This window comes from Mustela erminea, chromosome 2, assembly GCF_009829155.1.
Source record: "Mustela erminea isolate mMusErm1 chromosome 2, mMusErm1.Pri, whole genome shotgun sequence".
Taxonomy (NCBI): Eukaryota; Metazoa; Chordata; class Mammalia; order Carnivora; family Mustelidae; genus Mustela; species Mustela erminea.
In genome coordinates this window covers 100,515,149-100,532,822 of record NC_045615.1, presented here as the reverse complement: position 1 = coordinate 100,532,822, position 17,674 = coordinate 100,515,149, and the positions used below count along the sequence as shown (strand labels likewise).

Genomic DNA, 17,674 nt, shown 5'->3' with positions numbered 1-17,674 from the left:
GAGGGTGCGAGGCCGTGATGTGGACAGCCCTAGCTCGGGCCCCTGATACATCCCACTATCGTGATTTTTAAACTGTTTTCAGCCAGAACTTGTGGGTTTACTGGGACCTAGAAGTGGTAGCATAGCGGTAACAGGACCCAAACAATAGTGAACCAGCTTACACTTACCTTACACGAGATATTCTTCTAAATGTTTCTATCTCGTTATTTTATCCTTGTAACAAGTCAGAGAAGGGGGCACCGTCATGACCCACCCTCCCTCCCATTGCATGGAGGACAAGACTGAGGCACAGAGGAGCTAAGTAGCTCATTCGAGACCATAGGAAGTGAAACGCAGATTCAAGAGAGGGAGACCCACCCTTCCCCATCTCACTGGCAAGCTCCCCATGGCTTGTGGACAGACGGCGGGCGAGGTTGTGAGGGAAAGGCCCTCAGATGTGTCACTGGTGAGAGGCTGAGCTGGCAGACCTCCGTGCACAGTGACGTGGCTGTGTATCAAAGGTACAAGTGCCCGTGACCCTCACACAAGTGCACAGCCTCTCTGGGAAGTCAGGCCACACACTAGCAAGAGTGTGAGCTGAGATATGCACGGGGTTGATTATCACAGAGTTGTGTGCAAACAACCCAATAGCCACGAATCAGAGAATGGTTTTTAAAAATTATGGTCTATTGAAACAATGAAATGGTAGGTCCTGTAAAAAAAAAAAAAGAAAGAAAGGAAAAAAGAAAGTGAAAGGAGAGGCTCCATTCTCTAAATTGGAAAAATCTGCAAGACACACTGTTTAGGTGCAAAAAGCAAGAGGCAGAACGCCACAACTTGTCTATGGGGGTGGAAGCTAAAATCTGCATTTCTCCTTGCCTGCATATATATGTAAATAGCGTCGGAAAGGATACGCACAAAATGCTTGCTCTCACATGTGCTGGCAGACAGTCTAACGGCACAAGCACACCTGGGAAGCCATTTGTCAAGATCTAGTACGGTTGAAAATGCGCACATACTAAAGGCAGCCATGCCCCCGTAGACAGCCATCCCAGAGAAGCCATGACACGCGAGACCAAGGACCATGCACAACAATGCTCCCTGGAGCGCTCTAGGACAGTGGCGGGGGTGGGGGGGTGGGGTGGCAAACCACACGGCCATCGACCCCCCAGAGCAGACACGAAACAGTGAGTGGAAAACGCGAGGGGCAGGAAGCGTGCAGTTTGAAGTACATGGACGTGTTTAAATATTAAAAAAAAAAAAACTTCTGATTTATAAGTACATACATAAGTGAAAAAAAGTATTTTTAATGCATACCTCAGTCATAATATTCAGGATAAAAGTTACCTTTGAGGAGGGAGACAGAGTTAGTAGGGGAGGCCTGTTCCAATCCTAGCTGCAGCATTTGAGGTCTTGAACAAGAAGATACAGGGTGAAAAGGAAAAGGAAAAGATTCTTAGAACCTTCATGAGTCTGAGTCACTGGGAGTCTAGGCTTCTTGAGTTTCTAGGCGATATCGATAAAACAGCCCATCTAATAACAGTACTGAGAAACCACAACCCCAGGTCCTCTCCGGTCTCTGCTGGTCTTAAAGCAAGAAAATTCTCTGACTGAAGCTAGTTTTGTCTCTGTCCATTTCTCCTCGGGACTTCTCGGCTTCTCACACTGACACATGTAACGGGAGCAAAGCATAAACATTGAACTAAGAAATTAATCAATTCAAACTCTTTAGAAGGAGGTAACTTACCGTGTAGTATTTACTTCCCTTTTAAGAAATACCAGCAGATGTTAAAAAAATTCCTTGCAATCAAGCTTCTGTCGACAGAGTCATCACTGTGGAATTAGCTGAACAGCTCTGATGTGCATCTTACATCTGGCCAAAGAGGAGGTAAGACTGTTCTGCTCCATCGGTGCCCCACGTCTTGGACACATTTTCTCTCTAAGCCCCTACTTGCGAGCTGCGTGGTTAGCTCAGGGCCACGTCCCAGGGACACAGAAGCTGGCTATGCTTCCCAAGGCTTCGTGTGGAGCGAGTCACAAAGGGACCGGGCAAGGAAGAAAGCCCAGGGCTCAAGGTGGCCCTTCGTGCTTCTCCGCTAGGGAACAGGGAAAGCGGAGCTTGCAGAAGGATGGACACCACTCACCCTGCGTGGGACCAGGCCAAGAAAATAGAAACACAACGAAGGCTCCTTGTTTCCTTTATCTTTTCCCCCTCCTTCATCAAGGGATGGTGCTGGGACCCAGGAAGTAGGAATAAAGGGAAAATGGCCAAGTGGTGGGCAGCCCAGCACAGGAAGGCAGGATGTGAAGGGGGAAAATCCGAGGTGGACTCCTGGTTCCGGCACCTGTTGGCCACTTATCACCCGCCTCCCGGGGACTTGGCCTCTCACCTGAACAGTGAAGCTGTCCCTGAGAACACCTCCCTCAGGCGGCCGTTCTGTGTGCTAGGACATGATGACAGTGGAAATGCCTTTTGTAAACGTGAAGGGGGCTTTGAAGATATAACTGACAGACGTGGTGGTGTGCAGCACACTCAAATTGTGTGTGGGGATGCCAAGCACACCGAGTCACAGGACTCCAGGAAGAAGACAGACACTCTGTTCAGGCTCTTCTGGGGCAGCCACTAGAAAAGCCGCCTGCATGTTTGGGGTGATGGTGGAACACGCTCACGGGGAGCGGAGGGCAATAAGGCTCGAGGTAGAAGGGACACCGGCACATCGGAGAGCCACTGTTAGAGAGAAGGTCTCATTTTCCAAAGCATTTTCCCACCCCATTTTCCCAAAGCAGGTACCGGCCAGCAGTAAGGGACTAAACGGTCTGGACTCACCTTCCTGAGGAAGACCATCAGGAAGGCCAGAGAAAATAGACATGGCTTCTCCCTAGAGCAGGGAATGACTAGGTCACAATGTGGAAGAAGATGGAAACGTGGAGAGGTAGGCTGGCCATGGGATGGCCTTGGCCTCCGGAAACAAGGCAGCTGGGAGACCAGGCAGCACTTCCGTGGGTCTGAGGGGCCAGGAGGCAGAGGCTGGAGTCCGCGGCATACCAAAGATGAGGTGTCTGGCAAAAACCCCCACAGTTCGGCTGGGGACTCCCAAGGAACAGACCCAGTGTAACAGTGCAATGAAGATCAACCTGCCCTTGAAGCAATCGCAGGCTGACTTTGACTTCTCTGCTCTGAAAAAAATCTCAAGTGCAGAAATCATAAACAGATTTTGGAGAGCTAATACCCTCTAAGCGCACGGCAGAGGCAAAGGAAAATGCCGTCCCACAGAGGAAAGCGTAGGGCCAAGGATCCAATTATTTCTGCAGGGACAACTGGATCCGTGCCAGAAGAAGATCGGAATCGGACCCCCATCTCATGCTACATGCAGCGATGAGATCAAAGGAGACCACGGATGAAATTTAAGGCCTGACATCACGAAACGATCAGAAGAAAACACCGTCCTTAGGACGTCCTTAGGACCCTGGAATAGGCAATGGTTTCTTAGATACGGTCTGAAAGTGACACAAAGGAAGTACTGATACAGTTAGCAACATGGATGAACCTGGGAAACATTATGCCAAATCAAAGCCGCCCGTCCCCGAAGGACACAGCGTATTTATATGAAGTGTTGAACACAGGCTACTCTACAGGAACAGAAAATGAAGGAGCAGTTGCCTGGGGCTGGGGTGAGGCTGGGCCCCGGGGGCCAGAGCTGCTCACATGGTGAGTACACGGTGTTTCTCTTCGGGGAGATGAAGAGGTTATGAAAAGTAGGTTATGGTGAGAAAACTCCTAGCCACCAAATCGTACTTTAAAATCATAACTGTATGGTATGAATGATACTTCAATAAAGCTGTTATACAAAAATTACTAAATTATTTTTTTCCCCATGTCAAAGGCGCAGCGTGATCATCGGAGAACCCAGCATGCGGGAAGGACAAAATGACAGGAACAAGCACACCGACAAGATGACACGGCCAGGTTTCTGCAACACCCCCACCACTGTCCAACAACCAGGCCTGTCACCTGCCTGCTGTGGAGATAAGGGACAAACATGTCTACAGGAAATTTAACACTGTAGAAACTGGCATTCCCAGGTCAAAAAAGAAACCACTAGAACTATTAGAAGTCCCTAACTGACATTCAGAACCCAGTGGAGAGGGACAATTTTAACAGCAGATTTGGCACAGCAGGAAAGTGAAAGAGTGAGAAAGTGAAAGTGAAAGAGGGGAAGTAACAAGAAAACATTAACCAGATTAAGGAGAAAAGAAAAAAAAAAGGATACTAAGATGCAAAGCAAAGATAAATCGAATATGTCAAAACTTTTAACATGTATTTAAACATAGTTGAAGGGATGAGACTAAGTTTTATATATATATAGATATATATTTTTTTAAGATTTTATTTATTTACTTGAGAGAGAGACAGTGAGAGAGAACATGAGCGAGGAGAAGGTCAGAGAGAGAAGCAGACTCCCCATGGAGCTGGGAGCCCGATGCGGGACTCGATCCCGGGACTCTGGGATCATGACCTGAGCCGAAGGCAGTCGTCCAACCAACTGAGCCACCCAGGCGTCCCGAGACTAAGTTATATTTTTAAGAGAAATGGCTGAAAATGTGTTTTCTAAACCTTAGAAAGATGACAATCCACATATTTAGAATTCCAGGGAACTCCAAGAAGAATAAATAGAAAAGAATACACCTCTAGACACATAAGAGGAAAGAAAGAAAAAAAAAATCAAAGGCGATCAAAGGAACAGAGAAAGTCATAAAGCAGCCTACAGTCTTGAGGCAGACTGCCTTCCAAGGACCAGAGCCGGGGAATCAGCAGCAAAGAGATCAGGACACTCTGCTACCAAACACAGAACTGCTCGGGTTCATCGAGTCTTGCCTACACTTGAGAAACAGACAAACTGAACCAAACACAGGTCTGGGGGAGAGGCCAGGCCACGTAAAGGGCTCAGAGGCCGGGTGAGCGCCTCACCTTCAGCCATTGCTCGGCCTGCTCCTTGCTCTGGACCGCAAGAACCAGTGGGTCCGTGCCTTGCTGGGTGATCTTCAGCTCGTGCTTCTTCTTCTTGCTGTCCTTCGGGGTGTAAGTGATGTTGCAGCCTTGGAGGGGCAGTTCCATCTGGGGCTGCTGGTCCTTGGAGCTTTTGTAGCACTGCATTTAACACGAGAAAGCAGAGTTAGGCTGAAGAGAGTTCGAGGAGAAACACGGATACAGCTCCAGCAGGATGGGAAGGCCAGTGCCTGCATGGCCCCCGAGGTCTCCTGAAGACCCCAGAGGGTGGGTCTGCAGATGCACACGCATCACCCACATGGGGTGCGCTCCACACCACACGTCACCCCCCACGTACATGGAAATACTTCTACTCTTCAGTTTGGCCAAGTTTACTGAGCATCGATGACGTGACTCAGTGGGAACCGGAAACTCCTTCTTCCCCCAGGGATCACAGACCAGCGGAGCCTCCTCACTAAGTCACTCAAATGTGACATACTAGATGTGCCAAAAAGCACAGCCCTTGTGTGGCCAGACAGTCATCTGGATGCCGCCTTCTACAACCTGTGTCATTTGGTATCTGCCGGTCTCCTCTCTATCGCCTTTTGGAGAGACGGATGAAGGACTTCCACAAGAGTATCCAGGGCAACAGTTCCCAGACCCCATGTCTGCAAAGGCTGGCTTTCCAGTCGAGTATGGGATCTAGAACTCACACCGCTCCATTTACGCAAGGCGTCCCTTCTAGAGCTCAGCGCCATGGCGAACGCTCAGATTGAGTTCCCATCGTTGGTCCTTCACCTGCCTCTGTGAGACCTGGGGTCGCACCCTGTCCAGAGGCTTCCCCTCCCTCTTTGGGCCTAATCCTATGACTTGGGACCAAAAGCACATGTCTTCATGGAAATGGACATCTGAGAATGTAGACGTCTGGGTCCCAGCTCTGCCCCTAACGTAATCCAGCTCCTGGCAAGTCTTTCCAGCTTGCTGAGCCTGTTTCCTCATCTGGAAAATGAACTATTGCCGGGAGCATTGTGATTTTATGGGGTCACACTAAATGATTAGTTCTAATAACACCTGCTGGAGAAGCTTCACACTTTCACTCAATGGTCACCGTTGTCCATTCTGCAGATAAGGAAACTGAGGCTCACTCGGTTACGTGGTTTGCCAAAGTCAGATGTGTGAAAAGCGACTGACCCCATCCCCAGATGGCGAAAGCTCCCAGGGGCTCCCTCTGTGAGGTACCATTTACTGGGGAGGGAGAGAAGGAAGAGACACCTGTTTTCAGAAGTGACTTCCAGAGTCCTCTCATATATTAAGGTTCTAAAACCCTGGCTTCTGAGTGTCACACATATGGAACAGAGCCCCTTTTTACAAAAATCCCAGTGATAGTGCCCTGTTGGAAACAGAAGAACAAAAAATACACCAAAACCAACTAACCCCAGATGGCTACGAACATTCACCATTTGGCAGGTTTTTGTATTCTCAGTAAGTGCAAGAGAAAAACAGAACATCGAAAAAGAAACTAACAGCACAGTGGATGGAGTTAGACAGGCAATGCCTCAAAATGGGTCTGTCACCAGCCCTGTGTTAAAGTGTGGGCTGGACATCCTTGCCGTTGAACCCCCAGGGAGCGGACTCTCAGAGAGGGCAGTGTGTGCCCTGAGACCCAGGCCTGCGGGAGAGAGGGGCAGGAAGAAGCGGCAAGGTGTCCTGGCGCAGAGCTCAGGGGAGGGAGCAGGACCTGGGCAAACTGTCCTGATGGGGATTCTGCCCATCACCGTGTCCACCACAGTGTTGCCTGGGCCTGGAAGAGCACAGATGCCAGACATGTACCCAAAAAGCCATGGAGAGCAGTGCCCACGGGAAGACAGGCTGGGAACATAGAGGGAAAAGCCTGGCTTTGGGATTTCTGTTTATAGGTTTCTGTGCTATTCAGACTTGGAAAGCATTTCTGTGTTTTCTTTTTTTAAAAGATTTTATTTAATTATTTGACAGAGAGAGACAGCGAGAGCAGGAACACAAGCAGGGGGGAGTGGGAGAGGGAGAAGCAGGCTTCCTGCTGAGCAGAGATCCTGATGCGGAGCTGGATCCCACGATCCTGGGATCATGACCTGAGCCCAAGGCAGACGGTTAACCACTGAGCCACCCAGGCTCCCAAGCATTTGTTTTGATCACTGTTAATTTTTTTTTTTTTCAGTGTCAACAGGGGTCATCGGGGCAGTTGGATCATTGGGGATTTTTGAAATAAAAAGAGCTTCATAATAAAAATAATTAACTTTGATTCTGCATTTTATCAAAGGCAATGTTTTCACATGGTTTTCCATTAATTTCTCCTGAAATGTTTACCACTGCTCTGAATGGTAGGTGTTTTCATCCTGGTTTTGAAAGCAGAAATGCCAGAAATTCAGAAGCAGACCCACGGAATGAGGAATGAGAGGGAAGGGGTGGGGGGGGGGTGTGGAGGAGGAGGGCTGTGGGGGAGGATGTTGATCCTGCCAGAGCTCCTCAGGCACCTGAGAGTCCCCTGCAGGTTTTATGGCATTTCCGTGACACACCCACATCTTGCCTCCATTATGTCAAACTGAGTAAGGACCACATGAATCCTTTTCATCCTTTTTTTTTTCCTTTCTCATTCTTTACTTTAAAATTCCCCATGGCATCATTTTTGGCATACTCTAAATTTGGGAGAAAGTCAGGCCACACATGTGGAAAAAATATGTATCTTCACCGTTTAAAAAAGCTTTTTTGAAAACCACTAATTTAAAAATATACAACATCCTCAGACTCTAGTAAAAGAACATTCCCATAATTCACAGATGGAGCTATACAGAATAAGGTTAGCCACTCCACTGAAGAGAGATACACAGAATCATAAACTCCCTTGGTTCTGTCTGAGCGATAGACTTCTGTAATTCCTGCCCCTCCCCTCAAAGTTAGCTTGAAGGAAAAACACCATGCAGAAATGCTCTCTGAAATTCTTCATCCCAATAATCAACCACGGTTCCTAAAGCTGGCGGGACTGGGGGAGGTAGGAGGAAGGAGAGTCCCACACGCTCAAGGGCTCCAGCTTCCTAATGGGGTCCCTTGTGAGAAGGGCGGCACAGCAGAAGGCCCAAGCATCCCCACAGCCTGAGTCTCTGCTACTTAGTCCATCTCCCCATTCAGCCCCTTGGGTTCAACCAGAAAAGACTCTGCCTTTAGCTTTCCAAAAGAATTTCCTTTCCTGGACACTCTCCTTCCGGCCGCAGCTGGCCTGCCTGTCCCACTCGATGACCTGGCTTTGAGGAATTCACTGACTCACTACAAATGAGAAAATCCATCCTGTGACTTCTGGTGAGTTAAAGCTTGTGCCTGTCTTGCGGCACACACTGGCCCAGGACGGGAAGGACTCTGCGCGCTGCTGGCTGCAGGGACTGAGACCCAGGGCGTCAAAGGCTCAGAAAGCCCCAAGGGCTCGGACCATGGGGCGCTCGGGCTGTGCCCAGGCCAGAGCCCTGCAGGCCCCCCTCAGCTGATGCCCGCCCCGCCCGAGCCCCACCTGAGCACCGCTCCCATCCCGCAAGGCTGCTGGCCAAGCGTGCCAACCACACGAGCCCGGGCGCCCGAGAGGCCTTACCAGCAGCCTGGCGTCCTTGACCACACACAGCAGCTTGCTCCACTGGCCAAAGCGCTTCTTCCTCAGCAGGAATGCACAGATCTTGGCGTCCTTCACCAGGTCCATGGAGGCCTCCTCGGACGGCCACTGGTGCCGCGTCTTCTTGCCCTTCCCGTCCTCCTCCTCCTCATCATAAGACTCGTAAGAGCTGCTCATGGCATCCGAGTCATAATCTGTCAGAAGAAAGGGCAGAAGGAAAGGTAAAGAGCCTGCCCACAGACAGCTGACCCGGAAGCGGGCCTGTGGGGTCAGGAGCACGTCTGTGGCACCTGTAAATGAGGAAGGGGCCTCTGCGATTGGCGTGCTGGGCAACGGTAACTAGTAGAAAATGGGGAAAAAATAACCACGCTAGGTGGTGCAAAGTAACGCCAAGTTTTTTTTTTTTAAGATTTTATTTATTTATTTGGCAGACGGAGATCACAAGTAGGCAGAGAGTCAGGTAGAAAGAGAGGAGGAAGCAGGCTCCCTGCTGAGCAAAGAGCCCAATGGGGGGCTCGATCCCTGAGCCGAAGGCAGAGGCTTAACCTACTGAGCCACCCAGGTGCCCCAAAGTAACGCCAAGTTTTAACCTGAAGCAACTTAGAATTCTTTCTCTGGGACAACCAGTCCTAGATGGTTCAGTGAGGGCAGGGCTGTCGGCAGACCCCGCATTGTCTGATTCTGGCCACGCCGCCGCCAGGTGAGGGGACCCTGGCCAACAGTTTGTCCCCTGCAGGGTACGTAGCTCCCATGCCACACCTCTAGGTCAAGGTCCTCTAGGTCTGCAAGGTCCTGCCTGTACACATCACCACATGCAGGCCCTCACTAACCATCCAGATCCAGCCTGCAGCCTCCCTCGCCTTGGACTTCTGGAGAGACTTTTACACTTCTCCTTCTCAGTCTACGAGGTAGGAACACTTCCTATCAGATTATGTCCCATTTCCCAAATGCAGTTCTCCCTCTCTCTCTCTCTCTCTCTCTCTCTCGCTGCTGGGGCCCTGCACCTGCTGTCCTCAACCACAGGCTTCTGGCTCATCCGTTCAACCTCTTGCCTTTACCTGGATAAGTGCTCTTGCCTTTCAAGATTCAATTATGGACACTGCCTTCATGACGCCCACCTCGAATCACCAAAGCTGGTGCCTCGACTTGTGTTCCCCCGCCCCAATTCACCCCAGTGAGACTATATTCGGAGACAGGACTTCTAGGAGGTAATGATGGTTAAGCGGGTTACATGAATGGGGTCCTAACTCAACAGGACCCATGTCTTTATGGGAAGAGGGAGAGAGAGATATTGCTCTCTGTCCATCATGTGAGGACACGGGGAGAAGGTGGTTGTCTGTGAGCCAAGAAGAGGTGGGGGTAGGCTGGGTGCCAGGAAGTCCCTGCAGAGGGCTGCCCAGGATGGGCCTGGATGACCTTGTTGGGGGCTGACTCCAGGCCCAGGAAGGGCCCAGCCCGGACTGCCATAGCCAGTGCATGAGAGAGAAGCGTCTGACACACAGCCAGCCAGCCGCGGTTAGGCCTTCTCCTCGAGTCCACATCTCCCCATCCACACACATGCACACCGCCATCACCGCTTCACGTACTAGCCACAGGGGGCTACTTAAATTCAGTTCAAATTAAAGTCCGATGAAATGATCTGTTCAGTTCCCTGATGGCAGGAACCTCATCTTCAGCACTTAGTGCTCTCTGGAGGCTGAGGGATGTGACGCCAAGGGCACAGACAGGGAGGTGGTGTAGGCCGCAGCACACACAGGGCAGGGACCACTGCAGATTACACTTGACCTAGATCTTTCATGAGTCAATGCAAACAGGACAAAAAAGTCTAGAAGGAACACAGTGAGCAAAAGCACTGAAAAATACCAAACATTTAAAGAACAGAGTGGATCTTTTCATTTTCCAGTAGCATTTAGGTGCTGGTCACAGATGCCAAGTCAGTGGTTACATCTGTGGGGAGGGGGCTGTGACGAGGAAGGGGCCCAAGGGAGGCTTTCAGGGTGATATGCTCTAGTCCAGACTGGGTGTCCAGAAACAGGCGATCCTCCTCCTAACATAACATGAGGCTGTCGGCAGAGGCCTCACACTGCAGCACGTGCCCACGTCACCGAGCCCCACATCTCCTCCTGCGGGCAGTTTACCATCTCACGTCATCACAGGAAGAAGGGTGAGTGCAGGACAGAGATAGCAGAGATAGCAGAGATAGCGCGACCACCCACTGCATCCCCCAACTCCTTTTAGGACAGTGTGTTGTTACACTTGTTCTATCGTCCATCTCCTACTGTGCCTCATTTATTCATCATACTTGGTCGCACAGTGTGTGGATAGGGAGAAATGCGGCACATATAGGGTCAGGTACTATGCACACCTTCCTTCAACCACTGGGGGTCCTGAAACATCTCTCCTGAGGAGGAAGAGGACTGCTGACAGAGCCCCTGGCACCTAGCAGCCCATATAGATGTCTGTATTTCTTACAGAACAAGGGGGAAGATTCAAGTGCCAGCCAGAGATCTGTGGGGACCTGTGTGTTTACAGGATTTGCTGGTTAGGAAATGTTTTTCACACCAGACACTTTTCCATGAGTGGTTCTGGAGGAACTGAAGAACATTCCAAAGAATGATAACTTTCAACTCTAAAACATTAGAATGTGTAGGGGCACCTGGGTGACTCAGTGGGTTAATCCTCTGCCTTCAGCTCAGGTCATGATCTCAGGGTCCTGGGATTGAGCCCTGCATCAGGCTCTTTGCTCAACAGGGAGCCTGCTTCTCCCTCTCTCTCTCTGCCTGCCTCTCTGCCTACTTGTGATCTCTGTCTGTCAAATAAATAAATAAAATCTTTAATACAAAACAAAATCATTAGAATGTGTATTTTAGACATAGACCCTTCCGCAAGAAATTACAATGGGTATTTCAACCAGCTGACCTCGAGGAGGGACAGGATAAGGGGAGAGGGGAACCAGAAAACTGAAAATGACATGAAAGGCAGGTCTGAGCCCCAAACCCAACAAGATGTGCAGTGAGGGTGCCTCCGACCAGCCCGGCTGCAACCAGCTTCCCAGGACTCCCGGCCGCTATGGCCAGGTAGGGTCAGCACCAGGGAGCGCTGTGGGGAGACAGGATGGCAGCAGCCGCCACACCTCCAGTAGCTGCCACAATCACGTGAGGGCCAGCCCCTAGAACATATCTGTTCCTCGTCACAGTGGCTCTGGGTCTCTGATCGTGCCCTGTTCTTAATGGTGACAGAAGCCCGATGGCAGCAGGCTCCTCGGGTGAAGCTCAGCACAGACTTTTAGGATTTCAGAGTGTGGCTACATAAACCTTGCAAACAACTATTTTACCCTTGAGAAACTGCTTTTTGCTGACACCCAGCACCTTCTAAAGGCTTGGTTATAGGTGCCTCAGTTGCCCAGCAAGGGCTCTGGGTCACCTCTCCCACCACAGAGCCAAGCAGTCTGTATCCATTGGGCTCAGAGGCCATAAGGAACAGGTGCAAGCTTGTAGTTCAAGGGCATGTGCCCCCATGCCTGCTGCATGGGCTCCTTCTCCCAAGACGGACTCCTCAGCCCAGGCTAATGGTTTGGTTGGATGGTCAAGACTGGGGGGACCTTGCAGCAAGCCAGGACTGCAGGAGGGACTGTGAACAGACCTCCCAGATGGGCTCAGAAAGTGAAGATTTACACAGCAGGCGAGTGCTTAGCAAAGCCTCAGATTTTCACAATCAGGTACATAGCAGGTCTGTTACAGATGTCGCGCGGCCTCTCTCCCCAGACTTCCTGTCCAAAGGGACTCCCAAACAGGTTGCCAGGGCATGGATGGACCCCCACTTGGCAGAATTAGTCTGACTCCTGACCCTTCTCAGTGGTCTGCCTGCACATGACACTGTCCCCTGGGATGTCAGCCAGCTACCTAGGACTGGACCACCACCATCATGGGGGTGCGGGGGACAGCAGGATGCTCATTGGAAAAGATCCCTGAAGAAAATTTGCCTTCCCTGACGCAAAGCTCCTGCCCAAAGCACCAGCCACAGTCTTGCAGAATGCCCTATTTACCAGCCTGGCACCCTGCAACACGGCTTCCGACCAGGGAACTCACATTACAGCAAATGGAAGTCCAAGCCATGGGTCTGCGCTCAGGACAGTCACAGGTCTCATGTGTCCCCATCACCTGAAGCAGCCAACCCAGCAGACCAGTGTAATGCCTTCTGAATATTCAGTTCCAGGACCAGCTTGACTGGCCGCCTCTGGGAGGCTGGGGATGCTATCTTCCAGGATACCTTCGAGTAGATCCTGCTCTGCCCCACTGGGGCTCTTTCCCCCAGATCTGGGGCTCACAGATCTGGGAACTCGGGGCTGAAAATGGCAGTGGCTCCTCTCATTGTTATCTCAGAGACCCCATGGACAACATTTCTGCCTCAAGCCCCCAAGTCTTAGTTTCTAAGGGCAGAACGTTCCCTCCAAAGGACACAGTCATTGCTCTGTTAGCCCAGAAGTGGGGTCAACAGGCAAAGAGGGCATTAGCGGCAGACCAGTCACGGCCACACCGGTTGGGGGAGGAGGTCCCTGGGAGGGCTCTCAGTACTCCTGTGCCCCGTGAGTGAGCTATCCAAAGCAGCCAGACCTTCCAGGAAGGAAAGACGAGTTATCTCACCGGATGATCGACCAAGGGGCTTGCCAAGGGCAACGAGAGCATGAAGGAAGCTGTTGGTATGTGGTATGACCACTGACTGGTTGTAGAAATAAGGGCCAGGCTGGTGACGCAGCAGTCTTTCTGTCCTGATGCTGATACTACATGTATCATGCGTAGAAACAAGTTCCCCTCCCCACCCCATTCCCCACCATCCCTGGCAGCTGGCCAGGGACCTCCACACTGAAGCCACAGGCTCTCCAAGGGGAGAGAGTGGGTGTCACCCCAAAGTCAATAAAGGGACTTTGTGTCCCCTGGGGCAGTTGGGGAGTTTTCCATGAGGCTGGCAACAGTGGAACCATGTTCACCTGCGCTGTCATTCTGCTCTTGGTCTTAGCTGGAAATTCAGTGGGGTTAAGAGAAGCAAGCTCGGTCCCCAAATGGGCACAGGAGAAACGGTGGTGGCTTTATACTGAGGCAGCTCGGCACGGCTGGAGTTACCTTCCCCCCGTTCCCTTCCTTGGGTGGTTCTGGGTTAGGGCCAGCTGCCAGCAAGGTCTGTGAGCAGCCCGGAAGCTGGGAGGGAAACGGGGAGCTGGGAGCTCACACCCGCCGTCGCTGGCTGGCGCTCTGCTGGGCCCACAGTCTCGGCAGTCCCCTCCTTGGTCATCCGAGATCTGGCGGAGCTCCGCGTTGCCTCCCAACGGCCAGCCCTGCTCCACGGACTTTTCCACCAGTTTCAATGGCTGTATCAGGTCTTCCTATCACGGACCCTTTATTCCTCTGCTAGAACCACACTGGATAAAGGGTTCAACAGAGCTGCCACCGAGTCCCGAGCAGGAAGGCAGCTCCCTGCACTGCTCCTCGGCAGGAAGGCGAGGCCCTAGGCGCCCGCTTCTCACCCCCTGATACCTCACTGAGGGAGCCTCGGTACTCTGTCCCTGCAGCCGCGCTGCCCCGAGCCTGCATCCTTCTCCTACACTTTCTTCTGGACCTCGTTCCACAAAAGCTGCCTACTGGTCAGCCGCTACAGGACGGCCTCTCTGAAGAAGGGGACAGAACACAGCACTGAGGTGAGGCTTCTCAGACGGAAAATGGCCTCAGGCCCCCAAGCCAAAGGAAACACTCTGCTGCCAGCCTTGCATGTATATTGGTGGGAGGGGGATGGACGGTGGGAGCAGGCTAGAGCCCCATAGTCCTGACGCCGGCAAATACCCCCATGGAAAAGCTCGTTTTCCCGGACGCGCTGCTGAGAAGGAAAGGAAGCCAGTGAGGCTCTGCATTACACCGAGAGCCGCTTCAATTTCTGGGTTTTCTGATTCATCTCCTGACTTCTGAAATGGTGGCCACGTAGGAATGACCTGAGTGCATTTTCCGTGGATGGTTTTGAAACAACAGAGAAACTAAAACAACCTGATTTAGAGGCTTTGAAATCCAGCATGTTATAACCCCCGCCAGAACCTGTCCCTTTCCCTCTCTGAACACGACCACTCCAGAGGCTGAGCAGACCGGCTCCTGTCCTCGAGGGGCCTCCATCTGGCTCGCATGCAGGAAGCACGTGCAGGGAGGCTCTCCAGGAACACTCTAGGACAGTGGGCTGCAGCGTCTCTGTCAGCTGCCGGGGAAGGCAGAGACGTCAGGCAACAGGACGACGGCCCCGGGAACTGGTGGGCACTTCTATCAGAAGACAGGATAGGTAACCACTAGTTAATGTGCCTGAAGCCTCGTGACTAAAACGAGCAAATCTTGGGGTGCCTGGGTGGCTCAGTGGGTTAAAGCCTCTGCCTTTGGCTCAGGTCATGATCTCAGGGTCCCGGGATAGAGCCCCACATTGGGCTCTCTGCTCAGTGGGGGGCCTGCTTCCCCTCTCTCTTTGCTTGCCTCTCTGCCTGCTTGTGATCTCTCTCTGTCAAATAAACAAGTAAAATCTTTTAAAAAATTTAAAAATAAAACGAGAAATCCCCGACTTTCTGTTTTCTCTTTTATGAGAAAAGCGAGGTTCCCTCATCCATGGGGACGAGGACACCCTCTCTCCACTGCATTCAGAGACACAGCTCCTAGCCTGACAGAGCATTGATGGGGGGGAATGAAGCCAGTGATCCCAAACCAAACCACAGAGGTGCTTGTGAGGGAAGACCAGAGCTGGGCCAGGACAACTCCAGCTCGGCAGGAAGGTTCTAGAAGAACCTGTATGAAAGCAAGAAGAGACGGACAGGTGATTTTGTATCCAGGCTCCTTCAACGTCCTCAGCACAAGGAAAGCAGGCATGGGGCCACAAGGGGCACCACAAATACACACCATGCAAGTCTCTGCCTTGTGACCAAAGAGGACACATTTCACTGACACCCAAGACCCAGAGCAACAAGGTCTCACTGGTGTGAGTCAGAGAAAGATGACCATCTGAGTTTCCAAATGCACTGCAGGCTTCAAAGCCCTGTCTCAGTTTACCCTTTGGGGAAAGTACTGCCCAAGCTCCACATGCCCCTGGTGTTTGGTACTGCCCCGACCCCCTTCCACACCCCAGGAGCAGGCCACGCTTCCCACAGTCCCACACTTCCAGAGGCTGGCGGGGGCCAGGCACCCCAACACTCACTTGACGTGATGTATTCTGGAGCTTTCCCTGGGCTCAGTGGCACGGCTTCCTCGTAGTAACCTTCCGGGAGCGAGGACGTCGGGAGCGGCGGCGGCCCACTGTCAGGTGGCTGAGGAGAAGAAGGAAGAAGCCACGGCGATCAGAGCCACGACTCGAAAACTGTGTAGCTTGGACTACAATATGCTGACCGGCATTAGCCACGTTCCTTTGTCAAGTCCACGGCAAAAGAGAGCACTGAGCAGAGAGCTCCTGAGTTCCGTTCCTGACTGGCCTCCTCTGCTTCCTCGCCCACGTCCACCATCAGCCCAGCCGTGGCCACACACAGTGAGTCAGGCCACACTGACTCGCTCATGGCCAGCAGCCTTGAGCATCCCAGCATGGCCTGCTTCAGGCAGGGGCTAACTCCCAGCCCTCTCTTGGGCCCCACCCAGAGCTGAGATGGGGGTCTCCCTCCCCCATCCCCCCCCTGCTGACCCTCCCACATCCCCTGGGCCCATACCCCTGCATGGGGCCTCTGGGGCACGGGAACTGTCCAGATTCCCTGGTGCTCATCACTGTGTCCCACCAGGTGAGCAGCGGCTGGATAAAGGAAAGTGGCTTGCCCACGATCTCACCACGCTCCCAACACGGGTGCACTACTCCCTAAAAGAAACTTGTGTCGAGAAGGAATCTGCTTGTAGCAGAAACCAAGCACGTCATGGCTTCCTCTCAGACTGTGGGACTGACACTCTGGTTTGAAAGCCACGATGTGGGAACACAAGAGTCGGCAGGACTGTCCAAATGTGAAGCCCCCCTCTGCTCACGTGCTCCCAAAAACTAGTGCGTGCTGACTCCTCTTCCCAGGGGTATCTGGGAGCCTGCTGCTCCCGTCACTCACCAGCCCTCGCCGCAACAGCAGGGTTAGATGGGAAGGAAGGGTGAGGAAAGCCAGCATTTGGCAAGTGCCGGCTATGTGCCTGCTACCGTACCAGGCGCTTCTCCGTTGGCAACAGGTGGCATCAGGCACACCCCTCATGGCAGGCCTCAGTTTACCTCCTACGTCACGACACAGAGTGGGCTCAGGGTCCACAACAGCCTCCTCGACATCGGGGGCTGGTAAATGACCGAGCTGGCTTCTCCCGCAGCAGGTCTGGCCACTAAAGCCCTCTTTCTGTTCATAGTTAGCCCCTTCCTCTCTTAACTAGCTCACACAACCTATATACTATACACACACTGGACGGCATCACCGAGCATGGAACAGAACAGCAAGCCCAAACTGAAGATCTACCAAGTTAAGTTTCTAAGCAGAATGCTGTTCCGAAGGAACCAGAAGGATTTACACTCATATAAACTCTCTAGGATGGGAAACAGCTTAACTCTGAATCCAAGAAGCCCTTTGTGAGTGACTAATCACCCTCTGGGCATCCAACCCACTCCTTCCTCCTGCCAGATGAAGGGTCATTTACACAATTTTCCTCCCTCTGCTGGAACCCAGTTATCTCCCCTCCAGCCCCAGGCCTGGGGCCCTGGGCTAAATAACCCCTGGCCCCACGCACACCTCCTGCAAGACTGCCTTCCCTACTTGTGTCATTCTGTGGTCATGCGCTGGATGGTCCCCAGCGCCTCCCTAACCTCCCCAAGAGGCAGGGCTTAAAAACAGAACCGGATCCACGGTGCTCAGCCCCGGGCGAGGTCTGAACAGCAGCCCGTGCCCGGGTTAAAATCTCTGCTTGTTGCTTTTGGAAAAGAGCTGCTCGATTCACTGGGTGTCTTTATTCATGAAACAGAGAGTGTTTCAACTTCCTCTTGGTATGCTGAAACAGTCCAATGATTCATGTCCTGGGAAAGCATCACGAACAGCTGAGTCGGACAAACGCTTGTGAAAC

The 17,674-nt window shown here is 52.1% G+C and overlaps 1 protein-coding gene across 8 annotated transcripts in view; it reads right to left on the bottom strand.

The window, feature by feature from the left end:
- Positions 1-17,674, bottom strand: part of AFAP1 (actin filament associated protein 1) — a 130,354-nt gene that overhangs the window by 47,096 nt on the left and 65,584 nt on the right. For all 8 annotated transcript variants that reach the window (XM_032333733.1, XM_032333734.1, XM_032333736.1 and 5 more), the window contains 3 exons: positions 15,810-15,918; positions 8,580-8,791; positions 4,949-5,128 (listed from right to left, as the gene is read on the bottom strand). In XM_032333733.1, the coding sequence (XP_032189624.1) occupies positions 4,949-5,128; positions 8,580-8,791; positions 15,810-15,918 (501 nt within the window). The remainder of the gene's footprint in view (positions 1-4,948; positions 5,129-8,579; positions 8,792-15,809; positions 15,919-17,674) is intronic.